At 46.6% G+C, this 27,433-nt stretch overlaps 1 protein-coding gene across 4 annotated transcripts in view; it reads right to left on the bottom strand.

Annotated features, from left to right (window-relative positions):
- LOC119958122 (signal transducer and activator of transcription 1-like) overlaps positions 1 to 27,433 on the bottom strand; it is a 58,291-nt gene that overhangs the window by 4,588 nt on the left and 26,270 nt on the right. For 2 of the 4 annotated variants that reach the window (XM_038786374.1, XM_038786378.1), the window contains 14 exons: positions 26,802 to 26,864; positions 25,997 to 26,017; positions 20,972 to 21,065; positions 20,831 to 20,878; positions 20,376 to 20,459; positions 18,370 to 18,468; positions 17,002 to 17,140; positions 16,348 to 16,400; positions 15,547 to 15,641; positions 13,867 to 14,006; positions 2,869 to 3,057; positions 2,095 to 2,146; positions 1,185 to 1,246; positions 442 to 483 (listed from right to left, as the gene is read on the bottom strand). In XM_038786374.1, coding sequence (XP_038642302.1) covers positions 442 to 483; positions 1,185 to 1,246; positions 2,095 to 2,146; positions 2,869 to 3,057; positions 13,867 to 14,006; positions 15,547 to 15,641; positions 16,348 to 16,400; positions 17,002 to 17,140; positions 18,370 to 18,468; positions 20,376 to 20,459; positions 20,831 to 20,878; positions 20,972 to 21,065; positions 25,997 to 26,017; positions 26,802 to 26,864 — 1,181 coding nt within the window. The remainder of the gene's footprint in view (positions 1 to 441; positions 484 to 1,184; positions 1,247 to 2,094; positions 2,147 to 2,868; positions 3,058 to 13,866; positions 14,007 to 15,546; positions 15,642 to 16,347; positions 16,401 to 17,001; positions 17,141 to 18,369; positions 18,469 to 20,375; positions 20,460 to 20,830; positions 20,879 to 20,971; positions 21,066 to 25,996; positions 26,018 to 26,801; positions 26,865 to 27,433) is intronic. The other 2 variants (XM_038786375.1, XM_038786376.1) reach the window with 2 other exon arrangements.

Here is a 27,433-nt window from a genome sequence, read left to right as displayed (position 1 = left end):
TCTCCACAATGCTACTGTGCTGCCCCTTAGATGCAGTGCAAAGCTTCCTCTTGTCATTATGCTCCAAAAGCACCCCTCATTGCACTGGAACATTTCCCATCTCACCCACCCGGTGATCTGCGTCGGAATTTGCCTATTTAGTGCTAAATGAGGGGTAGTTTTGTCCGCCACAGGGTTTTCCAGACGCCCCCCCCCCCCCCAAACAAACTTCAAGAAAAGACAAGAACATCCCCCAAAAGATATGTGCAGCAGACAAATAAACTCAGCCAATCTTTGAATCACAAGCAATGGCTTTGATCACTTTAACTGACCCAAAAGATGGGTGAAGGGGAGCACAATAACTCTTCAATTCGAAAATGCACAGTATTGGAGAGGGATGAAGCAAATTAAACATTCAAAGACGTTACAAAAGACAGCAGAGAGACAAGACAGAGGATCTACCTTGTAGAGTGTTCATAGGAATATTGTCCCACTTCATAGGTTCTGGAGGAACACATACTAAATGTCACAAACATTGCAATATTGGTTTTCCCTAATTCATGAAAACTCCAGATCAGCTGGAAAGTGGTATTAGGACTCAACTGGACTTCAATGCAAAGAATTACTTGTCAGAATACACATTAGATATAGCTGCTATAACAATAATAATAAGAATCTTTATTATTGTCACAAGTAGGCTTACATTAACACTGCAATGAAGTTACTGTGAAAAGCCCCTAGTCGCCACATTCCGGCGCCTGTTCGGGTACACAGAGGGAGAATTCAGAATGTCCAATTCACCTAATAGTACGTCTTTCAGGACTTGTGGGAGGAAACCGGAGCACCCGGAGGAAACCCACGCAGACACGGGGAGAACGTGCAGACGCCGTGCAGACAGTGACCCAAGGGAATCGAACCTAGGACCCTGGAGCTGTGAAGCAACACTATGGCATGTGGAGGGGTGAAAAGAAGAATGCACTTATGCAAGATTGTAATCTTCAAATGAGTTTAAAAGAAAGCAGAGAGGTCCCATAAAAGCCTAACTTGCTCCCCACCCCACCCTGAGCTTCAAGACAGACTGAGATAGGACAATTTCCTCAATTCAAAGCTTACTGGGAAAGGGGAGAAGGAGAGAAAAAGATTGGGAGGAGTCACGGAACAACAAATTACATGGGGGTTAATACAGGACCTAACCAATATGGTACCTGATAATTCAATGTCCTCCAGATTACATTCATCCATTATCTCGTCAGGAGGAGTCGATAGTCTGCAAATGGGATGGGGACGGGGTGCAGATAACAGAAAATTCAAATCCAAAATACATTTTCTTCAGATTTAATGCTGCCGTTTTAAATCTACGACAATCCAACAGGAAGAAATCCGGAAGACTGGCTCCTTCCGGGGAGGGCGCACTCTGATTTAACAGTCTGAAGGTTCAAACCTCAATGCAGAATTTGAGCCCAAAAATCACAGTTGACACATTAGTGCAGCATTCCTTGTGTGGCATTGGCAGAGGGATTGTCCTATGAACGAGATGTTAAACAGTGGCTCGGTTTGGGCCGATGGATGTTAAACTATTTCTAGAAGTTCTTCTGTTGCTCTTCCTCAGCCAGCAGCATTAAAAAAGAGATTTTGTCGTCATCTCATTGTTTGCTGTGGGACAGTATTATATGCAAAATAGGGAATTATGGGACGTGAGACAATATGGGGAACCATGGGAATTTATAACAAAGGCTGGGGAGTGAAAATACTAAATGGGAATCCATAAGTACACTTTGAACAGAAGCAAGTGGAGTCCCCTCCCAGGTATGACAGACACATGGGAGATCCATGTGTGCCCACAGATAATAAAGCTTTGCTCAATTTACTTACAGGAAAGTGGAGCGTGACAATCCCAATGCACTTCAAATAACACTACGTGAGAAGTGATTTGGGATCATTCTGAACGACATGAAGGACTGCAAATATGGAAGTTCTCCTTTACGGCCAGCTATATGCACACCACTGCCCTCTGCCTCACGCGCACCCCCCCCCCCCCCCCCCCCACTCACAAATACAAGCTTTTTAATAGATCAATGCAGAGAGACAGGGTTATATTCAAAGGTATTTTCTCACCTTTCTGATACCACAATTAATCGTGTTTTCAAATATTTGTGGTTTTGAAATCCTGCGAATAAAGCACAAGGCATTGGTAAGAGAATTACAATTCTTGATTCCATAAAGCGAGTGAATTCGGTTTACGGGAGGAAAATGATTTTAACTCCTGCAGGCTCGGGAATCAAAGGCTTTCTGGCAGAAACTCTCAGTTCTTTCCCAGTGATGCTGACATCCTATTGTTACATATCTACTTTATTCAAATTCCAGGTTTCTGTAGAAATGAAATGAAAATCGCTTATTGTCACAAGTAGGCTTCAAATGAAGTTACTGTGAAAAGCCCCTAGTCGCCACATTCCGGCGCCTGTTCGGGGAAGCTGTTACGGGAATTGAACCGTGCTGAAGAATTAACCATACGACATTCAAGTACACACAGATCTTCCTACCTCCCCAACCAATTCTATTACTGCCAACTTGCATTCTTTACATTAACTATTGGAAAAATTTGCTTTCCTCTTCAGCCATTTCACACTGCTGTTCAGAACGTACTCCAGAAGTAGGTCCATCCCCAAATGACTTTTGAGTCGAATTGAACTCCAAAGCCAACGAGGTCGATATGCTCAAGTCAGAGATTTTACCTTAAATTTAGAATTAGTTACCAAGTGAGGTACGGATAACAGACTCAAAGAACAAATCAGAGAGTTGTTCAGAAAGTTACATTCTGACGATCCGAATAGTCTTTTAGATGGTTCTATGCAAGATGAAGCAATTGGTGCTCCTCATCGATTGAAATACCTTCGTGAGATTCCAAATAATATTTCCCAAATGCCTCATCCTTGGGAATATTTGGATACAGATACAGCAGAGGGTGTTCGGGAACGTTCTCATCCGCTATCACTTTGTAGAAGCGGAGGATTTCCGAGAGAGGGATGTTAGTCAGGTGGGTCTTGGTGTATGGCTGGACTGTTCGGATTTTCGATTCCCCTGTTAAGAGCAAGAAACAGGCCGTTAACATGCAGAATATAAAAGACGGTTTCAGAATTGTCACTTCACATTGGTTCAGAAAATAAGGTCAGATGTAACAGGTCACCCAACCGTGCTGCTACCCCCGGTGGCGATGCCGACCGCCACTCCAGCAAAATTCGTCACCCTGCAATCAGAGAGGCGAAGGCCAAGACATCGGCCTTCCTCCTCTCCATGAGCTCCGGCTTCTCTGAAACCCCAAATATCATCGCCACCACTACACCCCTCCTCCACTATCCTGGCTAAGACCACGAACACTCCCGCCCAGAATCTTCCCAATTTTTCACAACCCCAGAACACGTGTGTGTGATTCACTGACCCCCACCCACACCTCTCACACTCATCTGCTACCCCCTGAAAGAACCCACTCATTCTCGGCCGAGTCATATGAACCCTGTGCACCACCTTAAACTGTATCAGGCTCATCCTTGCACAAGAGGAGGTCCCGTTTACCCTTCGCAGTGCCTCACTCCATACTCCCCAATTGATCTCCATTCCTAACTCCGCTTCCCATTTCTCCTTGATCTTCACCATCCGCTTGCCTCCCTGCTCCCCCAGCCGCTTCTATATATCCCCAATTCTTCCCTCCCCCTCCACATCCGGAAGCAGCAGTCGCTCCAGCAGGGTGTATCCTAGCAACCTAGGGAACCCCCTCCAGACCTTTCGTGCAAAGTCCCTAACCTGTAGATACCTGAACTCACTACCCCTCGGCAGCTCTACCCTCTCCCTTAGCTCCTCCAAACTGCCGAACCCTTCCTCCAAATACAAATCCCTCACCTTGACCAGCCCCACTTCCCTCCACCTCCTGTATACACCATCCACTGGTTTAGCACAGGGCTAAATAGCTGGCTTTGAAAGAAGACCAAGGCAGGCCAGCAGCACGGTTCAATTCCCGTACTGACCTCCCCAAACAGGCGCTGGAATGTGGCAACTAGGGGCTTTTCACAGCAACTTCATTTGAAGCCTACTCGTGACAATAAGCGATGTTCATTTCATTTCAACCCCCTGGCTCAAACTCATGATTCTCGCACAGCGGCGTTAGCACCAACATCCCTTCCAGCCTAAAATGCCTCAACTGATTCCATAACTTTACTGTGGACTGCACCACCGGGCTCCCTGAATACCTACTCGGAGCCATTGGCAATGCTGCCATCACCATAGCCCTCAAGCTAGACCCTTTACAAGATTCCTTCTCCTTCCCACCAGCGCCGCACCTTGTCCATAGCCCTCAAACTAGACCCTTTACAAGATTCCTCCTCCATCCAAACCTCTATCTGTACCTCTATAGTTAGAGGTACAGATAGGCGGTTCTGTGGCAACGAGGCGCTCACGGTTGGTGTGTTGCCTCCTGAGTTGAAGGTTGGGTTAGTAAATTTGCTGATGACATCAAGATTGGTGGAATAGTGGATAACGTGGAGGGCTTTTGTAGGCTGCAAAGAGACATTGATAGGATGCAGAACTGGGCTGAAAAGTGGCAGATGGAGTTGAACCCCGATGAGTGTCAGGTGATTCTGACACAAAAAACGTCTTAAGTTTAATTTTAAAGGTTTAATTTAAAGGGAAAATTTATGTCAGGACCGCTCCAAGGTGTGGTCTGCTCCTCTTGCTCCATGTGGCAGACTGGGGGCAGTTCCAGTCCCCAGGGTCAGCATGTGTGTAGGAAGTGTCTCCAGTTCAAGCTCCTGGAAGCTCGAGTTTCAGAGCTGGAGTGGCGGCTGGAGACACTGTAGATTATCCGTGAGTCGGAGAGCATTGTGGATATCACGTATAGAGAGGTGGTCACACCGCAGGCTCAGGCTCTGCAGGCAGGAAGGGAATGGGCAAGAGAGCGAGGCAGGTAGTGCAGGAATCTCCTGTGGCCATTCCCCTGCAGAACAGATATACCGCTTTGGATACTGTTCAGGGGAAAGGCCTCTCAGGGGAAAACAGCAACAGCCAAACTCGTGGCACCACAGTTGGTTCTGCTGCAGAGGGGAGGGGGGATAAGTGTGACAGTGCAATAGTTATCGGGGATTCAATTGTAAGGGGAATAGACAGGCGTTTCTGTGGCTGCAAACGAGACCACAGGGCGGTATGTTGCCTCCCTGGTGCGAGGGTCAAGGATGTCTCAGAGCGGGTACAGGACATTCTGGAGGGGGAGGGTGAACAGCCAGTGGCCGTGGTAAACATCGGTACAAACAACACAGGTAAAAAAAGGGATGAGGTCCTAAAAGCAGAATACAGGGAGCGAGGAAGGAAGGTAAGAAATCGGACCTCGAAGGTAGTGATCTCAGGATTACTACCGGTGCCACGTGCTAGTCAGAGTAGGAATGACAGGATAGATAGGATGACTACGTGGCTGAAGGGATGGTGTCAGGAGGAGGGTTTCAGGTTCCTGGGGCATTGGGACCGGTTCTGGGGGAGGTGGGACCAGTACAAACAGGACGGGTTACACCTGGGCAGGACTGGAACTGATGTCCAGGGGGGGGGGGGGGGTGTTTGCTAGAGGGGTTGGGGAGGGTTTAAACTAATGTGGGGACCGATGCAGGAAGTTGGAAGGTAGTTAAACAGGGACAGAAACAAAAGGCAGTAAGGGGGAAATTGTAAGGCAGAGAAACCATAGTCAAAAATCAAAAAGGGCGACAGTACAAGGTACAGTAACTGAGGGGAGCTCAGTGAATAGGCCCAGTAATACTAAAACTAATAAAACGGGAAGCAAAAACATAAATGGAAAGCGACGCGACAGGTTGTTACATGAATATACGGGTTCAACGGCGAGAAACGTTAAGAGGAAATATAACTTAGGAGAGGTTACTGATCGAGATGTTAAGATTCAAAACAGAGGTATCAAAGCCAACATAAGTGTACTTTACCTGAATGCTCGTAGTATTTGGAATACGGTAAATGAGTTGATGGTGCAAATCATTGTGAATAACTATGATTTAGTGGCCATTACTGAAACATGGTTAAAGGATGGTCACGACTGGGAGTTAAATATCCAAGGGTATCAAACTATTCGGAAGGACAGAGTGGATGGTAAGGGAGGTGGTGTAGCTCTGTTATTTAAGGATGACATCCGGGCAATAGTAAGGGATGACATCGGTGCTATGGAGGATAAGGTTGAATCCATTTGGGTGCAAATCAGGAATAGTAAGGCGAAAAAGTCACTGATAGGAGTAGTCTATAGGCCTCCAAATAGTAACATTATGGTGGGGCAGGCAATAAACTATAAGACCATAAGACATAGGAGTGGAAGTAAGGCCATTCGGCCCATCGAGTCCACTCCACCATTCAATCATGGTTGATTTCAACTCCATTTACCCACTCTCTCCCCATAGCCCTTAATTCCTCGAGAAATCAAGAATTTATCAATTTCTGTCTTAAAGACACTCAATGTCCCGGCCTCCACCGCCCTCTGTGGCAATGAATTCCACAGACCTACCACTCTCTGGCTGAAGAAATTTCTCCTCATCTCTGTTCTAAAGTGACTCCCTTTTATTCTAAGGCTGTGCCCCCACGTCCTAGTCTCCCCTGCTAATGGAAACAACTTCCCTACGTCCATCCTATCCAAGCCATTCATTATCTTGTACGTTTCTATTAGATCTCCCCTCAACCTCCTAAACTCCAATGAATATAATCCCACGATCCTCAGACGTTCATCGTATGTTAGGCCTACCATTCCTGGGATCATCCGTGTGAATCTCCGCTGGACCCGCTCCAGTGCCAGTATGTCCTTCCTGAGGTATGGGGCCCAAAATTGCTCACAGTATTCTAAATGGGGCCTAACTAGTGCTTTATAAAGCCTCAGAAGTACATCCCTGCTTTTATATTCCAAGCCTCAAACTAAGAAATAACTGATGCATGTAGAAATGGTACAGCAGTTATCATGGGAGATTTGAATCTATATGTCGATTGGTTTAACCAGGTCGGTCAAGGCAGCCTTGAGGAGGAGTTTATAGAATGTACCTGCGATAGTTTCCTAGAACAGTATGTAATGGAACCTACGAGGGAACAAGCGGTCCTAGATCTTGTCCTGTGTAATGAGACAGGATTGATGAATGATCTCATAGTTAGGGATCCTCTCAGAAGGAGCGATCACAATGTGGTGGAATTTAAAATACAGATGGAGAGTGAGAAAGTAAAATCAAATACTCGTGTTTTGTGCTTAAAACAAAGGAGATTACAATGGGATGAGAGAAGAACTAGCTAAGGTAGACTGGGAGCTAAGACTTTATGGTGAAACAGTTGAGGAACAGCGGAGAACCTTCCAAGCGATTTTTCAGTGCTCAGCAAAGTTTTATACCAACAAAAAAAGGAAGGACAGTAGAAAGAGGGAAAATCGACTGTGGATATCTAAGGAAATAAGGGAGAGTATCAAATTGAAGGAAAAAGCATACAAAGTGGCAAAGATTACTGGGAGACTAGAGGACTGGGATATCTTTAGGGGGCAACAGAAAGCTACTAAAAAAGCCCCAAAGAAGAACAAGACAGATTATGAGAGTAAACTTTCTCAGAATATAAAAATATAGTAAAAGTTTCTACAAATATATAAAACAAAAAGAGTGGCTAAGGCAAATATTGGTCCTTGAGAGGACGAGAAGGGAGATTTAATAATGGGAGATGAGGAAATGGCTGAGGATCTGAACAGGTTTTTTGGGCCGGTCTTCACAGTGGAAGACATAAATAACATGCCAGTGACTATGACAGCTGAAGACCTTGAGATGATTGTTATCACGAAGGATAACAATAGTGATGGGCAAGCTAATGGGGCCAAAGGTAGACAAGTCTCCTGGCCCTGATGGAATGCATCCCAGAGTGCTAAAAGAGATGGCTAGGGAAATTGCAGATGCACTAGTGATGATTTACCAAAATTCACTAGACTCTGGGATGGTCCCGGCGGATTGGAAATTAGCAAACGTGACACCACTGTTTAAAAAAGGAGGCAAGCAGAAAGCGGGTTATTATAGGCCAGTGAGCTTAACTTCGGTAGTAGGGAAGATGCTGGAATCTATCAAGGAAGAAATAACAAGGCATCTGGATGGAAATTGTCCCATTGGGCAGACGCAGCATGTGTTCATAAAGGGCAGGTCGTGCCTAACTAATTTAGTGGAATTCTTTGAGGACATTACCAGTGCGGTAGATAACGGGGAGCCAATGGATGTGGTATATCTGGATTTCCAGAAAGCCTTTGACAAAGGTGCCACACAAAAGGTTGCTGCATCAGATAAAGATGCATGGCATTAAGGGTAAAGTAGTAGAATGGACAGAGGATTGGTTAATTTTTTTTTTTAAATTTAGAGTACCCAATTCATTTTTTCCAATTAAGGGGCAATTTAGTGTGGCCAATCCACCTAGCCTGCACATCTTTGGGTTGTGGGGGTGGAACCCACGCAGACACGGGGAGAATGTGCAAACTCCACACAGACAGTGACCCAGAGCCAGGATTGAACCTGGGACCTCAGCGCCGTGAGGCTGCAGTGCTAACCCACTGCGCCACCATGCTGCCCTTAGAGGATTGGTTAATTAATAGAAAGCAAAGAGTAGGGATTAATGGGTGTTTATCCTAGGATTCTCTGGGAAGCTAGGGAGGAGATTGCTGAGCCTTTGGCTTTGATCTTGAAGTCATCTTTGTCTACAGGAATAGTGCCAAAAGACTAGAGGATAGCAAATGTTGTCCCCTTGTTCATGAAGGGGAGTAGAGATAACCCCGGTAACTATAGACCAGTGAGCCTTACTTCTGTTGTGGGCAAAGTCTTGGAAAGGTTTATAAGAGATGGGATGTATAATCATCTGGAAAGGAATAATTTGATTAGAGATAGTAAAAACGGTTTTGTGAAGGGTAGGTCGTGCCTCACAAACCTCATTGAGTTCTTCGAGAAGGTGACCAAACAGGTGGACGAGGGTAAAGCAGTTGATGTGGTGTATATGGATTTCAGTAAAGCGTTTGATAAGGTTCACCACGGTAGGCTATTGCAGAAAATACCGAGGCATGGGATTCAGGGTGATTTAGCAGTTTGGATCAGAAATTGGCTAGCTGGAAGACGACAAAGGGTGGTAGTTGATGGGAAATGTTCAGACTGGAGTCCAGTTACTAGTGGTGTACCACAAGGATCTGTTTTGGGGCCACTGCTGTTTGTCATTTTTATAAATGACCTGGAGGAGGGCGTAGAAGGATGGGAGAGTAAATTTGCAGATGATACTAAAGTCGGTGGAGTTGTGGACAGTGCGGAAGGATCTGCAAGTTACAGAGGGACATCGATAAGCTGCAGCGCTGGGCTGAGAGGTGGCAAATGGAGTTTAATGCAGAAAAGTGAGAGGTGATTCATTTTGGGAGGAATAACAGGAGTACTGGGCTAATGGTAAGATTCTTGGTAGTGTGGATGAGCAGAGAGATCTCGGTGTCCATGTACATAGATCCCTGAAAGTTGCCACCCAGGTTGAGAGGGTTGTTAAGAAGGCCTATGGTGTGTTAGCTTTTATTGGTAGAGGGATTGAGTTTCGGAGCCACGAGGTCATGTTGCAACTGTACAAAACTCTGGTGCGGCCGCATTTGGAGTATTGCGTGCAATTCTGGTCGCCGCATCATAGGAAGGAAGTGGAAGCATTGGAAACCAGAGGAGATTTACCAGAATGTTGCCTGGTATGGAGGGAAAATCTTATGAGGAAAGGCTGAGGGACTTGAGGCTGTTTTCGTTAGAGAGGAGAAGGTTAAGAGGTGACTTAATTGAGGCATACAAGATGATCAGAGGATTAGATAGGGTGGACAGTGAGAGCCTTTTTCCTCGGATGGTGATGTCTAGCACGAGGGGACATAGCTTTAAATTGAGGGGAGATAGATATAGGACAGATGTCAGAGGTAGGTTCTTTACTCAGAGAGTAGTAAGGGCGTGGAATGCCCGGCCTGCAACAGTAGCGGACTCGCCAACACTAAACGCATTCAAATGGTCATTGGATAGGCATATGGACGATAAGGGAATAGTGTAGATGGGCTTTAGTGTGGTTTCACAGGTCGGCGCAACATCGAGGGCCGAAGGGCCTGTACTGCGCTGTAATGTTCTATGTTCTGATGGAATGCATCCCAGAGTGCTAAAAGAGATGGCTAGGGAAATTGCAGATGCACTAGTGATAATTTACCAAAATTCACTAGACTCTGGGGTGGTCCCGGCGGATTGGAAATTAGCAAACGTGACGCCACTGTTTAAAAAAGGAGGTCCAGCAGAAAGCGGGTAATTATAGGCCAGTGAGCTTAACTTCGGTAGTAGGGAAGATGCTGGAATCTATCAAAGAAGAAATAGCGAGGCATCTGGATGGAAATTGTCCCATTGGGCAGACGCAGCATGGGTTCATTGAGGGCAGGTCGTGCCTAACTAATTTAGTGGAATTTTTTTTGAGGACATTACCAGTGCGGTAGATAATGGGGAGCCAATGGATGTGGTATATCTGGATTTCCAGAAAGCCTTTGACAGGGTGCCACACAAAAGGTTGCTGCATAAGATAAAGATGCACGGCATTAAGGGTAAAGTAGTAGCATGGATAGAGGATCGGTTAATTAGTAGAAAAGCAAAGAGTGGGGATTAATGGGTGTTTCTCTGGTTGGCAATCAGTAGCTAGTGGTGTCCCTCAGGAATCAGTGTTGGGCCCACAATTGTTCACAATTTACATAGATGATTTGGAGTTGGGAACCAAGGGCAATGTGTCCAAGTTTGCAGATGACACTAAGATGAGTGGTAAAGCAAAAAGTACAGAGGATACCGGAAGTCTGCAGAGTGATTTGGATAGGTTAAGTGAATGGGCTAGGGTCTAGCAGATGGAATACAATGTTGAAAAATGTGAGGTTATCCAATTTGGTAGGAACAACAGCAAAAGGGATTATTATTTAAATGATAAAATATTAAAAAATGCTGCTGTGCAGAGAGACCTGGGTGTGCTCGTGCACGAGTCGCAAAAAGTTGGTTTATAGGTGCAACAGGTGATTAAGAAGGCAAATGGAATTTTGTCCTTCATTGCTAGAGGGATGCAGTTTAAGACTAGGGAGGTTATGTTGCAATTGTATAAGGTGTTAGTGAGGCCACACCTGGAGTATTGTGTTCAGTTTTGGTCGCCTTACTTGAGAAAGGACGTACATGCACTGGAGGGTGTGCAGAGGAGATTCACTAGGTTAATCCCAGAGTTGAAGGGGTTGGATTACGAGGAGAGGTTGAGTAGACTGGGACTGTACTCGTTGGAATTTAGAAGGATGAGGGGGGATCGTATAGAAACATATAAAATTATGAAGGGAATAGATAGGATAGATGCGGGCAGGTTGTTTCCACTGGCGGGTGAAAGCAGAACTAGGAGGCATAGCCTCAAAATAAGGGGAAGTAGATTTAGGACCGAGTTTAGGAGGAACTTCTTCACCCAAAGGGTTGGGAATCTATGGAATTCCTTGCCCAGTGAAGCAGTTGAGGCTCCTTCATTACATGTTTTTAAGGTAAAGATAGATAGTTTTTTTGAAGAATAAAGGGATGAAGGGTTATGGTGTTCAGGCCGGAAAGTGGAGCTGAGTCCACAAAAGATCAGCCATGATCTCATTGAATGGCGGAGCAGGCTCGAGGGGCCAGATGGCCGACTCCTGCTCCTCATTCATAAGATTCATTTTGGTTGGACAAATTTGAATGTGGATTACAGGGTCAACAGCAGGGTTGTGAAGAATGTGGAGGAGCAGAGAGATCTCGGAGTTCATGTCCATAGATCTCTGAAAGTTGCCACTCAAGTGGATAGAGCCGTGAAGAAAGCCTATAGTGTGTTAGCATTTATTAACAGGGGGATTGCGTTTCAGAGCCGTGAGGTTATGCTGCAACTGTACATGACCTTGGTTAGACCACATTTGGAGTAGTGTGTGCAGTTCTGGTCACCTCACTATAGGAAGGATGTTGAAGCATTGGAAAGGGCGCAAAGGAGATTTACCAGGATGCTGCCTGGATTGGAGGGTAGGTCTTATGAGGAAAGGTTAAGGGAGCTAGAGCTTTTCTCATTGGAGTGAAGGAGGATGAGAGATGACTTAATTTAGGTGTATAAGATGATGAGAGGGATAGATAGAGTGGACGTTCAGAGACTATTTCCTTGGGTGGATGTAGCTGTTCCAAGGTGGCATAACTATAAGGTTCATGGTGGAAGATATAGGAGGGATGTCAGAGATAGGTTCTTTACTCAGAGTGTGGTTGGGGCGTGGAACACACTCCCAGCTATGGCAGTGGAGTTGGACACTTTAGGAACTTTCAAGCGGTTATTTGATAGGCGTATGGAGTGCACTAGGATGATTGGGAGTAGGTTGATTTAATCTTGGTTTCAAACTAGTTCGGCACAACATTGTGGGCCGAAGGGCCTGTACTGTGCTGTACAGTTCTATGTTCTCACCCACTCTACCCCTTTCTCCTTCCCACCACCACCGCACCTTGTCCACATCACCGCCCAATAATAATGAAGCAAGTTGGGCAATGCCAACCCTCCCTGCTGCCTCTATAGCAGGGTCCTCCCCACCCTCGGCACCTTCCCCGCCCACACGAAGTCAGAAACGATCGTGTCCACTTTCCGAAAAAGGGCCTTTGGTATAAAGATCGGGAGAGCTTGAAAGATAAACAAGAACCTTGGTTAGACCACATTTGGAGTATTGCGCGCATTTCTGGTCACCTCATTATAGGAAGGATGTTGAAGCATTGGAAAGGGCGCAAAGGAGATTTACCAGGATGCTGCCTGGATTGGAGGGTAGGTCTTATGAGGAAAGGTTAAGGGAGCTAGGGCTTTTCTCATTGGAGCGAAGGAGGCAGAATATTCATTTTCACCACTTGGACCCTCCCTGCCAGCGTTCAGTACAGTGTATCCCACTTCTTAAGATCCTCCCTAGCCTTCTCCACCAGCTTCGTAAAGTTCCACTTATGGAACCCCGTCCATACCCGCGCTACCCGAATCCCCAAATACCTAAACCTATCCCTCGCTAATTGTGGTTAGTAATGATGGTCACGTTCCAGAGATCCCGGGGGAAAGTCTTCTTCGTCCCAGAGGCAGAGGATTAACTGGAGTCGTGAGGTGAGCTGATAGCTAGCTGCATGGTAGCTCTCTGCAGGTACACCGTCTGGCCCATAAGCTTTGCTGATTTTAATCTGTTGGATAATCGAAGGATCGTTGAGGGAATCCTCCATAGGGTTCTGGCAAATGGCTTGAATGGTCTCCTCCAATACAGTGGATTTCTGGTCAAGTAGCAGCTTGAAGCAATTTCTAAATAGTAAACTCTGAATGCACCGTTGTTTAATGTTGTATGCTGCGTCAAATATACAACGGGTAACGTCGGGGGTACAATTCCGGGGACATGCCTCAGCAATCGAATTTTAGGGATAAATTCTTTATTAAGTGAAGGGATGTTAGCATTGGAGATTGGAATACATCTCCACCCAGCGTCAGTGTTCCCTGCATGGAGTATATGTGAGTCCTTCTCTTACCAGAGGGTTCGGCTGCCATCTAGAAAACGGCATGCTGGGATTCAAATCATAAACTAGGAAATAGGTTTGTGGCTTGATGTTGAATGGAGATGAAGAAAGTTGGAATGGATAAGGTCGGTTTATGCAAACCTTAAAAGAAACCAATCTTGTTTTGTGTTTTTTTTTTTAAAATAAGGCCAGGCCTTCACGTTCACTCGAAGAAAATGGACCCTCATAACAAAAGCTGAAGTAAACAGACAACCTCAGAAGAGTAACTACAAGAACTCTCATCCCACTTACTATCCCAGTCCCCAGAGTTTACCCTTTGATTATTTACCATTGGGTAAATGCTCCACCCAAGAGAAGGTAATACCACCATCCTTGCAGCTCTCACTGAAGCGAAGCAGGAAAGTGCCTGTTGGCTTCCTTTTCAACAAACTCCGCTCTCGCTTTCTGCTCAAGAATCCAATAATGTTCCTACAAGACAAAATTATACAAACCAACATCAGTCACTTTTCCATTGTCTTATAGATTGGCGGGGGAGAATGGGCAAGGCCAGTGGCATTTTCCTCGCTCGGTGACGTATTACAAATTACCCTGTATGAATTATCCACTCAGTTTTCCACCAAACAGACCGTAGAAATTCTAGGATAATCATAGAACCCCTGCAGTGTAGAAGGCCATTCGGCCCATTGGGTTTGCACCAACCCTCTGAAAGGGCACCCTAGCTCGGCCCACACCCTCGCCCTATCCCTGTAACCCCACCTAACCTTTTGGTCACCAAGGGCAATTTATCATGGCCAATTCACCCAACCTGTACATATTTGGACTGTGGGAGGAAACCGGAGCACCCGGAGGAAACCCACGCAGACACGGGGAGAACGTGCAGACTCCGCACAGACAGTGACCCAAGGTCAGACTTGAACCCTAGTCCTTGGTGCTGAGGCAGCAGTGCTAACCACTATGCCACCGTGCCAGCCTAACGCCTGTTATTTAACCTGGGCAATAACGTGGTGCGAGAGTAGGAAGGACTGAATTCTCGAGCACTGACAGCACATGCTCTGCTTCAGGTAGACTGGTAGAACTTTGCAAGACCGCGGACATCTACACAGAGAGCAAGGCCCAAATCCACTTTGCCAAACAGCAGGGAATGAGCATTCACCAGGCCAGTCTTTCTAGCCAAATATACCGTTGCAACAAGATGGAATAATATTTAAAACAGAACAGGTTAAGAGACAAGGTTATGCATGTGTCAGTTAAAACTAGGATTTCAACACATTACCTCGAAATGGACCTCATTTGATTGGAACTACAAGCAAGTTGTTGCATATTTTCCCCAGTTAGCAGACTGCCCAAAGGGCAGATTTTCACCATCACCAAATCCTTGGCAGACTAACGGCCAGGTAGTAAACAAAGAGGTTCTCTTGGTTTTTCTTTTCCAATAAATACACCCTGCCCTTTTGGGAATACCTTCCTCCCGACGGTAACACGGGTGAGATCAGAAACCAGAGCCTTTGTTAAATTCTCTCTCAACATCTGATTGAACCAAACCTGGCAGATTTTCAGCTTCACAAAGCTGCAATTTGCAATGTCGGCAGAGTAGAACCAGATGCATAAATCTGTTCCCGGGGTTGCTTCAACTACGAAAACACAACACCAGCTCACATTTGAAGTGATGAAGTGATGGTGTGGAAGAACTCAATTTCGTTTTGTGTATACATTCAGAGTACCCAATCATTTTTTTTCCCCAATTAAGGGGCAATTTAGCATGGCCCATCCACCTACCCTGCACATCTTTGGGTTGTGGGGGTGAGACCCACACAGACACAGGGAGAATGTGCAACCTCCACACGGACAGTGACCCAGGGCCTCAGTTCAGTGAGGCAGCAGTGCTACCCACACAAACCTGCCAGTATGTAAATCTCTTTACAATGCCCCAAAATATATGGAGGATCATTCATCAACTTTCTGTAAGTGAACAGAATAGAATACTGGGAGTGACCCCCAATCACCTTACCCATCATTCCAGATATCCTCCAGGTATCTCTTAATAAGCTCCAAGATGCCTTGCAACCAGAGCCAAAAGGAGAAGTTCTGATTTGGCAAATTCTCCTGCAATAAAATATCCAAAACAAACAGAAATGATTAAAAATACTAAATTAACTTGCCAGTGTGCATAACGTTTGCATCATACCCGCGAGCAACAGAAACAGAACAGAGGCTGGAACCACAGAATCCTACAGTACAGAAGGAGGCCATTCAGCCCATCATGCTCATGTAGCTTCCTTAGTGGTTCTTTCAATTAGTCCCTGCTCCCTCATTGCAAATTGTCCAAATCTAATAGAATTAGAACAGTACAGCACAGAACAGGCCCTTCGGCCCTCAATGTTGTGCCGAGCAATGATCACCCTACTCAAGCCCACGTATCCACCCTATACCAGTAACCCAACAACCCCCATTAACATTATTTTTTAGGACACTAAGGGCAATTTAGCCTGGCCAATCCACCTAACCTGCACATCTTTGGACTGTGGGAGGAAACCGGAGCACCCGGAGGAAACCCACGCACACACGGGGAGGACGTGCAGACTCCGCACAGACAGTGACCCAGCCGGGAATCGAACCTGGGACCCTGGAGCTGTGAAGCATTGATGCTAACCACCATGCTACCGTGCTGCCCACGTGGTGCCCTATGCACAGGGCATCTTGGAAGAGGCAGTTTCAGCTTTAATTAGTGGGGACTTTGGAGAGGTCTTGTTCCCCAGTTTAGGACTGAGCAGATTAGTGTTACATACAAGTAGAGCTCGAGGTGACTAACCTTTGAAAACATTGCCCATGTAATGCAACAGTCAGCATACTTCTGTTGAACCCCTAAACAATAAAAGAACACAGATATAAAAGTGGCAACCCGCTGAATTAGGAGATATTTTGTATTTTTCACCACGTTTCATCACTGAAGGCAATATGGCTCAATGCGAAAGACCTATCCAGTGAATCCCATTCCCCCTCCGCTCTTCCCCATAGCCCTGCAATTCTTCAGACGAACAGGTGAAGAGAAGAGAAACGACAAACAATAGCCTCACTCCCTCCCCATTCCTCCAACCCTTTCCTCCCACTTCAAAAACTTTGTTCCTCCAACTCTGGTCCCTTGTGCATATCCGTCCCATTGTCCCACCCTTGACAGCTTTCTCTGACCAAGCTAGGAGCTACTGCGTCTAAATGTCTCCTTTGTCTTGGTACCCACTTTGTTTTGAATTACACCTCAAAAAAAAAAGATATTTAAACGGTGTCTTTCCTTCAGGTTTAGAAAAAATGGAATGAAAATTCTCAACGGTCATGGTTAGATCTGACCTTCCATTCACTAGATTACTGAATGGCCTTGACATAACCATTATCCACGATAGACTATACCACTTACTCTAAACGCTAGCAGCCCCACACAGCATAATGAGCTGTAGCTGAAAATACTCACCAAATAACTTCTCTGCCAACATGCTGAGCTGATCAGCATCCAAGTGTCTCTTGGTGTTTGATGAAAACTGCCAGCTCAGTGCCTCAGACAGCTGGCTCCATGGTGCCAGGGGAGGGTTCGAAAAGAACATCAAATTCTGCTAGACAGATGGGAACCAAATTTACTCACCAAATTATTCGTAAGATGGGTTTAAATTTTACCCGGAAACATGGCAGTATTTCGCATTTGCTACACAGCATCTCAACTGAAGAACAAAACCAGGAGCATCTTTACTACAATACTGAGACCTCTGCACATTTTGTAATTACTATTAATCACCAGAACAGTGTGATTCGCAATGAAGGAAATTCTTGGGGCAGGCTGCACGGTGGCACAGTGGGTTAGCACTGCTGCCTCACGGTGCCGAGGTCCCGGGTTCGATCCCGGCTCTGGGTCACTGTCAGTGTGGAGTTTGCACATTCTCCCCGTGTCTGCGTGGGTTTCGCCCCCACACAGGCTGATTGGCCACCTACCCTGCACATATACCTGCCCTGTAGGTAAATCGCCCCTTCATTGGGGAATAAAAAATGAATTGGGTACTTTAAATTAAAAAATAAAGAAATAAATAGGAAATTCTTGGGGACCAGGTTCTTTTCTACTTCATTAAGGGCCATTACTAGTTGGCAGATTTTAGAGGAACTTTAGAACATAGAACAGTACAGCACAGAACAGGCCCTTCGGCCCTCGATGTTGTGCCGAGCCATGATCACCCTACTCAAACCCACGTATCCACCCTATACCCGTAACCCAACAACCCCCCCTTAACCTTACTTTTTAAGACACTACGGGCAATTTATCATGGCCAATCCACCTAACCCGCACATCTTTGGACTGTGGGAGGAAACCGGAGCACCCGGAGGAAACCCACGCACACAGGGGGAGGACGTGCAGACTCCGCACAGACAGTGACCCAGCCGGGAATCGAACCAGGGACCCTGGAGCTGTGATGCATTTATGCTAACCACCATGCTACCGTGCTCCCTTTCTTGCGCAATCTAGGAATAATAAACACATGGAGGGAGGAATACCAAACCAAAGAGCCAGGAGTTCTGCAGAAGCCTCTGGGGTCTGTCCTCAACTTCCTACAGGGCACAAATGGTTTTATGTCTCCAAAAAGAGGCAGCCAAACAGTTGCCTGTACTCAAATCCTGCCCAAATTCTATGTACACCCAATGGACATTCCTTCCACTTGTTGAATGACATGGTCAGTACAGGATGCTGCAGACTTCAATATTCTGTACAGCTCCCGGCAGGTGGCGATTGAGGGGAAAAAGTCAGTGATTAATTCCGCCTCTCTCCGTCTTGGCTAAGATTCCTATAGATCCTTACCTTTGAGTCACTGCAGAGCATATTGTACCAAACCACCGATGCCCAACCACTCAGAAGCTGACTGGCGTTTGAGATGACAACAATAGGTAAAGAGCAAGTCTGTCAAAAACAAAAGAGATGCGAGATCTTAGAGCAATTCCAGTGAGAAAATAAAATGAAAGGTTATGGAACCAATAAAGACTTGAATTTCTACTGCACCTATCACCACATCAGGACATCCCAAAGTGCTTCACAGTCAATGAAGGTATAGTCATTGTTGTCATCGAATTGTAGAAGTACAGGAGGCGGCCATTCGGCCCATCGAATCTGCACCAGCTCTTGGAAAGAGCACCCTACCCAGGCCCACACCTCCACCCTATCCCCACAACCCAGTAACCCCACCCAACACTAAGGGCAATTTTGGACACGAAGGGCAATTTATCATGGCCAATCCACCTAACCTGCACATCTTTGGACTGTGGGAGGAAACAGGAGCACCCGGAGGAAACCCACGCAGACACGGGGAGGATGTGCAGACTCCGCACAGACAGTGACCCAGCCGGGAACTGAACCTGGGACCCTGGAGCTGTGAAGCAATTGTGCTATCCACAATGCTACCGTGCTGCCCCAAAATGCAGGAAACATGGCCGTCAATTTGTGCACAGCAAGCTCTCATAAGCAGCAAGCTGATTTAACGGTCAGATAATTGGTTCAAGTGATTCTGATCAAAGGATAGTGTTCCCAGGACACGAGGGGAACTCCCCTGTGCTCTTCTTACCACAGGACCATTAACATCCACCAGAGGGGACAAATAAGGCCCGGGTTTAAACATCTGATCTGACAGACAGCAACTTTGGACAGGGCACCACTCCCTCAATGCTGCTTTGGGAGTGTCAAGCTAGATTTGTTTTTATTCGTTCATGGCATATGGGTATCACAGGCTGTGATTAAATCCCTGAGTGGGATATTAAAGGGAAATGACATTTGAAGTGTTCGCAGTAAAAAGAAAACTTCATTCAAGCAAATCTCTCACAAAAATTAAACTGTTAAATCAGAGCAATGTGCCCTTTTGTAGAAATGAAATACCTGAAGCTCTGTTACCATCATGTTTAACCTGATCATTGAGTTTTAATAGCCTTACATAATCCAAAAGATTCCTGTTGGCAATTAACAGAGTTAAAGTTCTGTTTTGATAATAGACGGAGCCAAAGTTATCCATTCTTGGCAATCACATGAGATTTTCAATTTCAGCAAACAGGATCAGATTGCACTGCATCTGCTGAATTGCCAATTCAAAGCACTCTTCCCCTGTATACTCGGCTACAATGCCAATAAGCTTCCAGTAAAAGCAAAGAAGTCATCCGGATTTCTCAGACAGATGCCCGGGGGAGCTGTTAGCCAGATCAGCTGATGGATCAGTCATTACAGTACAACCTTGATGTTGTCTCTGAAACGGAGGGTAATGCTTCACACACGCGTTAGCTCAGTGAATTAAAAATTGGCAAGGCATGTGGCGGCAAGGCATCAGCAATCAATCAACTAATGCATTATTTTCAGGACAGGCTGAAGTGGGGCAGCACGGTAGCACAGTGGCTAGCACTGTGGCTTCACAGCGCCAGGGTCCCAGGTTCGATTCCCGGCTTGGGTCACTGTCTGTGCGGAGTCTGCACGTTCTCCCCGTGTCTGCGTGGGTTTCCTCCGGGTGCTCCGGTTTCCTCCCACAGTCCAAAGACGTGCAGGTTAGGTGAATTGGACATTCTGAATTCTCCCTCAGTGTACCCGAACAGGCGCCGGGGTGTGGTGACTAGGGGCTTTTCACAGTAACTTCATTGCAGTGTTAATGTAAGTCACAATAAAGATTCTTATTGTATTATAAAGATTGATTATAGAATGACTGCAACGACAGGAAATTCATGCACCCAAACACCTGCTTAACTCAACTAATGTGACCCCCTCTCCCCTAATGTTTTGCTTCAAGGTTTCACAGCACTGGACCGATGGCAATGTCACTTCAATGGCAAACATACCTCGAGAACAACATTGAGCTCTTGGTAAACCAGCTCAGTCTCAAAACTAATAACATGGAGCTCCTCTGTGACGACCAGCGACGCCTGGGATGGAGGAAAAGAGGAAGGTATTAAAGAAAAAGGCAAATGATCCACAATGGTTAAGCAGCACGTCAGGAGAACACAGGTCAGTCAACATTTCCAGTGTTGAACTCTTCCTTAGGAGTGAAAGATGCTGCAACACCTAAATTGTTAACTCACTGATGTTCGCCCCAGTCAAACCTTGGGTGCGCTGTGCGCATGCAGACACCTCAATATCCCAGTCAATGTTATGACTCGATGACAGGACACTTGCTGTGCCTTTGCGAAACATCTTGGGATGCCATTCTTTTGAATTAACTTATGGGTGGGGGCTAATTTCAGGCTCTTACTTATGAGCAAGAGTATAAATCGTTTTCAACCTCTTAATTTATTACCTCATTACTTCCTTTGCCTCCAATTCCAGACTTCTGCTCTTTTAGTTGCTGCAATCAGAAAAGTAGAATTTTATATTGAAATACTTCGTGTGGAAGCAATAAATCAGAAACTCGCCACAAATATTTGAGCCACACCCTTACCAAGTGTCTGAAATCAGCACACAGGCCCCCAGATTTGGATTCCATCGTGTTCATTGCCTTGGTGATTGTGCCGAGTATATTGAATTTGCGATACCTGGTGAGTGAAGTATTGAGGACTTGTGTTGGCAAATAGCAAAAAAAAGTGTACATAACAATGCAAAGCTGCTGTCCTCACACAACAGCTTGTTAATTCACAATCTATTAGAGGTTATTGCTTCAGCACCTTTCCTTTCTGCTACAGTGGTATTTTGCCACTTCCAGAGATCCTGCCCACAAGGATGGCAAAACATCAATTTTTACCTTTTACCACCCATGTTTTCAAACAGCTTGCACTTCTACAACCACTTTGATGGCACTGAAGGGCAGACACAGAACAGAAATTGAAAAGAAACCTAAAAGCACTGTTGAAAAGATAGGCTTGGAGAAGATTTGGATTCAGAACAAGGTTACAAGGCTGTGATGGTTGAAGCTGATAGTACTGATGAAGTGGAGATGCCGGCGTTGGACTGGGGTGAGCACAGTAAGATGTCTTACAACACCAGGTTAAAGTCCAACAGGTTTGTTTCAAATCACTAGCTTTCGGAGCACTGCTCCTTTCTCAGGTGAAGGAAGAGGTATGTTCCAGAAATTTTGTCTATACATGTTTCGGGAGCTCTGTACAGAACTAACACCAGCACTGCTCTGTCCTGTTGCAGACTCTCCTTAGCAGTTCTTTCCAGCAGATTCAGATGACAGATCCTGGCCAATAGGTACACTGCGTAAGTGTCTGAGTCTTTAACAAAACGATCTACATAGTCCTCTTGCCTTTGCTTGCTGGCAGCTAGAAAATGGAAGAAGTTCAACTCCATGATTTCATGTCAAAAGCACATACATACAAGGCACTTTGGACTTGGATTTGAATATTGTCACGTGTGCCGAGTTAGTGAAAAGTATTGCTCTGCATACAGTCCAGGCAGATTGTTCCATACATGAAAAAACATGGGATATACACAAATGCACAATGTAACTACAGTAGAGAAGGTGTGTGAAGAGATCAGTTCAGTCGATAAGAGGGTCATTTAGGAGTCTGGTAACAGCGGGGAAGAAGTTGTTTTTGAACCTATTAGTGTGTTCTCAGACTTTTGTCTGCCCGATGGAAGAGGTTGGAAGAGTGAATATCCCGGGTGGGAGGGGTCTTTGATTATGCTGCCCGCTTTCCCCAGGCAGCGGGAGGTGTAGATGGAATCAATAGATCGGAGGCGGGTTTGTGAGATGGACTGGGCTGTGTTTACAACTCTCTGTAGTTTCTTGCGGTCCTGGGCCGAGCAGTTGCCATAACAGGCTGTGTGATGCAGCCCGATAGGATGCTTTCTATGGTGCATCTGTAAAAATTGGTCAGGGTTAATGTGGACATGCCGAATTTCCTTAGTTTCCCTGAGGAAGTATAGGCGCTGTTGTGCTTTCTTGGTCGTGGGTGGACCAGGACAGATTGTTGGTGATGTGCACATCTAGGAATTTGAAGCTGTCAACCATCTCCACCTCGGCACCATTGATGCAGACAGAAGTGTGTACGATACTTTGCTTCCTGAAGTCAATGACCAGCTCTTTCATTTTGCTGACATTGAGGGAGAGATTGTTGTCGTTACACCACTCCATCAGGTTCTCCATCTCCCTCCTGTACTCCGACTCATCGTTGTTCGAGATCCGACCCACTACAGTCGTGTCATCAGCAAACTTGTAGATGGAGTTGGAGCCAGGTTTTGCCACGCATTAGTGTGTGTATAGGGAGTATAGTATGCAGCCTTGTGAGGCCCCAGTATGGAGGACTGTTGTGGAAGAGGTGTTGTTGTTTATTCTTCCTTTTAAAAAAAAAAGGATTGTGGTCTATGGGTCAGGAACTGAAGGATCCAGTTTCAGAGGGAGGAGCCAGGTCGCAGGTTTAGAGTTTTGCTATGACACTATGTCAAGAGTATGTGCAGGGCGTGTGACCCGTTCATGATTAGGATTGATCATGGGTTAGGATATGGGCTTTGAAACTCTGTTCAGGGTTATTTATATCCTGTCCTAACTTTTCTTGAAATCACACCTAAGCGGTGTGTGCACGCGGCCATACAGTAATCCAGAAGGTGCTGTGCAGGTCTTTTGCTACTTCTTATTTTGAAGGGACCATACATTGAAATGAACAGGCTGCACACAAACAATAAATAAATAAAATTACATTTCTGCTCGAACATACTGAACTTTTACAAATAATTCTCTATTTGTCCCTCTACTCCTCAACTAAAAATTTGATTGCGCCAACTCAAGGGACAGGAGGGATCACTCACTGATCTCCCATTGGGGCTTGTGGGGCACGTGTTCCCATGGTAGCAGGTGGAGGCCCATCCAGCTGGAATCCCTCATCAACCCTTGTCCCAGCCCCGGACTGAATTGCTGTTAGCCCCAGGGATGTAGGTGCAGCTTTACTGGAGTTTAAATCAATTTGATTTAACCTTTATCTTTGTGTCTCCTGGACTGCTACACTGGCGATGAGGAGCAAAATCGGGATTCAGGACAGCCCTGCTTAAAAGAAAAATGCCTCTGGTAAGAAGTTGATGAACGAAACCTGGAAATGCCGTTATTTGTGGAAACTCGATCCGTACGATGCGGGTGTGGAGAATTGGTCCCAGTACGCAGAAAGAATGAGCTATTTCAGGCAGCACAGTGGTTAGCACTGCTGCCTCACGGCACCGAGGACCCGGGTTCGAATCCCGGCCCTGGGTTACTGTCCGTGTGTAGTTTGCACATTCTCCCAGTGTCTGCGTGGGTCTCACCCCCACAACCCAAAAGATGTGGTTAGGTGGATTGGGCACACTAAATTGCCCCTTGATTGGAAAAGAATAATTGGGTACTTTAAATTCATTTTTTTTAAAAAGCATGCGCTATTTCTTTTGTGCAAATGGCATAGAGGCGGCCACCGACAGAGGGCCCGGCGGCCACCGACAGAGGGCCCGGCGGCCACCGACAGAGGGCCCGGCGGCCACCGACAGAGGGCCCGGCGGCCACCGACAGAGGGCCCGGCGGCCACCGACAGAGGGCCCGGCGGCCACCGACAGAGGGCCCGGCGGCCACCGACAGAGGGCCCGGCGGCCACCGACAGAGGGCCCGGCGGCCACCGACAGAGGGCCCGGCGGCCACCGACAGAGGGCCCGGCGGCCACCGACAGAGGGCCCGGCGGCCACCGACAGAGGGCCCGGCGGCCACCGACAGAGGGCCCGGCGGCCACCGACAGAGGGCCCGGCGGCCACCGACAGAGGGCCCGGCGGCCACCGACAGAGGGCCCGGCGGCCACCGACAGAGGGCCCGGCGGCCACCGACAGAGGGCCCGGCGGCCACCGACAGAGGGCCCGGCGGCCACCGACAGAGGGCCCGGCGGCCACCGACAGAGGGCCCGGCGGCCACCGACAGAGGGCCCGGCGGCCACCGACAGAGGGCCCGGCGGCCACCGACAGAGGGCCCGGCGGCCACCGACAGAGGGCCCGGCGGCCACTGACGCCAGTAATTCTGTTACTAAAACCTGACAAGTTTGTCTGCCTTTGCGCAGACTATACATTGACCTGCCTTAACTGGCATGCCGTGCATCTCTACGCCAAGCTTGCTGGAGGCTACACGTTTACTGCAGAGACTACTCCAGGTGGAGTGACGCCCTCAAGATCCTTGGAACCTACCACTACCCGCAAGAGTCATCCCCCAGGGGGAAGACCACTCTGGTTTCGACATGGAGACGAAGATGACTGACCCACGGCTGCAAATCGCATTGGGGGTAGAACCCCCATCAGTAGCCCTTTGACATTCATCCACTTCGCACCCCAGATCCAACTTCACTGACAATCGACTCCAGCTGGATGCAAAATGGCGAAGGAGGCCTCATGGTCACGGGAGCGAGGGGGGAAAAATGTGATAACCCTCACGAGGATCAGTCATTGATCTCGCTGTGGTGCTCATGGAGTACAAGTTCCCATGGTAGCAGATGGAGACCTGCCCAGCTGAGACTAGTTATCGAGCCCTTTAGTCCCCGGATGGGACACTTAGTGTTCTGCGTTGCAGGTGTGGCTTTATTTTTTGAGTTAAAGTAAATTTAGTTAAACCCTTATCTTGGTGTCCCCTGGATTACTACATTATAGAACATTACAGCGCAGTGCAGGCCCTTCGGCCCTCGATGTTGCGCCGACCTGTGAAACCAGTCTAAAGCCCATCTACACTATTCAATTATCATCCATATGTTTATCCAATGACCATTTAAATGCCCTTAATGTTGGCGAGTCCACATTGTTCAACGAAATCACATCAGCATTAACTGAACAATACCCAAATGAGAAGCAAATATTATTTTATTTAATTCTTGGTTTCGGAATCTTATATTGAATATATATTGAAGGAGGCCATTTGGCCCATTGAGTCAGCCCCGGCCCTTGGAAAGAGGCCCCATGCCTCCACCCTATCCCCATAACCCCACCTAACCTTTTTGGAAACCAAGGGCAATTTAGAATGGCCAATCCACCTAACGAAACTGGAGCACCCGGAGGAAACCCACGCAGAGACAGGGAGAACATGCAGACTGCGCACAGACAGTGACCCAGCGGGGAATCTAACCCGGGGACCCCGGAGCTGTGAAGCAACTGTGCTAACCACTGTGCTACCGTGCTGCCCAATCTTATCATGTCCTTTGGTTCTCCATTTTGGCTCTGGAGAGAAAACCTCTACACCCAATTTATCATCTGTTTTCTGTAAGAAAGATACTTGGAGAATAAAGCAATAAGGGGTTATGGTGTTCGGGGCAGAAAGTGGAGCTGAGTCCACAAAAGATCAGCCATGATCTCATTGAATGGCGGAGCAGGCTCGAAGGGCCAGATGGCCTACTCCTGCTCCTAGTTCTTATGTTCTAATCCCACCCCACCAGCTGGTTTATTAACATGCATTTATTCATAGACTTTAAAAACACATGGCTTTGAAAATCATATTTTATATATAGATCAGTTACAAAAGATTTATTTCCAATGTTCTTACCCTTTCCCGTTCGGTGAATTCCTGGAAGTGAAGAACAAAAATCAGAATTGACAAGTGATTTATGGCTTTTTTTAAACTGAGCTTGTCAAGACAAGAATATAAAACTGTTGTTAAAGGCAATGATTTGGTCTACATAACGTGCAGCTAGATTCAACACAATTCTTTGAATAACTGTATTTCACTATCTCCCACTCCCAAGCTTTTTTAAATTGAATGTACCAGATTTTTTTTCCCCCCAATTAAGGGGACATTTAGCGTGGCCAATCCACCTAGCCTGCATATCTTTGGGTTGTGGGGGTGAAACCCACGCAGACACGGGGAGAATATGCAAACTCCACACGGACAGTGACCCAGAGCCGGGATCGAACCTGGGACCACGGCACCGTGAGGCAGAAGTGCTAACCACTGCGCCACCGTGCTGCCCTGAGAGAGGAATTACTGCAATGCTGAACTCGAAGCAGAAAGAAGAAGCACGGTAACAGTGAGGAAGTGACAGCCTGGCCTCCTAGTAGGGGACTCCCACTTTCAGAGAGATACAAACCCAAACCGATTAGTCTTTACTCACACCCCAAACTGCCAGGTCAGACCCACCGAGTGATAGGCGTGAGCTCAGAGATTCATCTTCAAGGTGAGAGAGGTGGAAACTGATGGGTCTGCTTTGCAAGGAACAAGCAATGTACAAATCCAGAATCCAGAGTCTGGCTAGTTCATCTCTCTTACCCAAAGAGGAAGAGCAGGTAGAAGTGATCCAATAGAAGATCAGGATATATTTTCACATGATACAGTACTGTTGTTGATCACTTACTTATCGATGCAAGCATTCACTTTCATTAGATGAGTTCCCACCTCTTGCAGTTTCACCAAAAGTCTGCGAAAGGACAAACGCAGAATTTTAGGAAAGGGTCACAGAAGATTTACAGTGGCCGGAAATCTTCGGAGAATGCACTTTTGAACTTTATACACCAGCAGCATTCAAAAATGAGACTTTCCCATCTCAATATTTATGCACTAATTTAACAGGGAACGTTACAAGGCATACATCCCATCGGTTGCCCGGGTGCTGTTCAACGGCTGCCCACAGTGGGGAATCCGCCATCAATTGACGTAAGAAAGAGTTGACACTTGTCCTTGACCTTTCCTGACGCTCGGATGTCCCAAAAAGCTTTTACAGTCAATTACGTACTTTTAAGCGCAGTCACTGTTGTCAGGTAGATTAATGAAGCCGGTCAATTTGTACGCAGCAAGCTCCCACAGACAGCAATGTGATAAATGGCCAATGTTTTTTTTGTGATGTTAGGATAAATATTGTCCAAGACACTTGGGAAAACTCCCCAGCTCTGCTAAATGGTGGGCGTGGATGGTTTTTGCTGTACATCGCCACCCTCCACTCCCAAAGGCAGATAGGAGCTTGCTTTAAACATCACTAGCCCAAGGATT

Source organism: Scyliorhinus canicula, chromosome 28 (assembly GCF_902713615.1).
Source record: "Scyliorhinus canicula chromosome 28, sScyCan1.1, whole genome shotgun sequence".
NCBI classification, from domain to species: Eukaryota; Metazoa; Chordata; class Chondrichthyes; order Carcharhiniformes; family Scyliorhinidae; genus Scyliorhinus; species Scyliorhinus canicula.
This window is presented reverse-complemented; position numbering and strand designations above follow the sequence as displayed.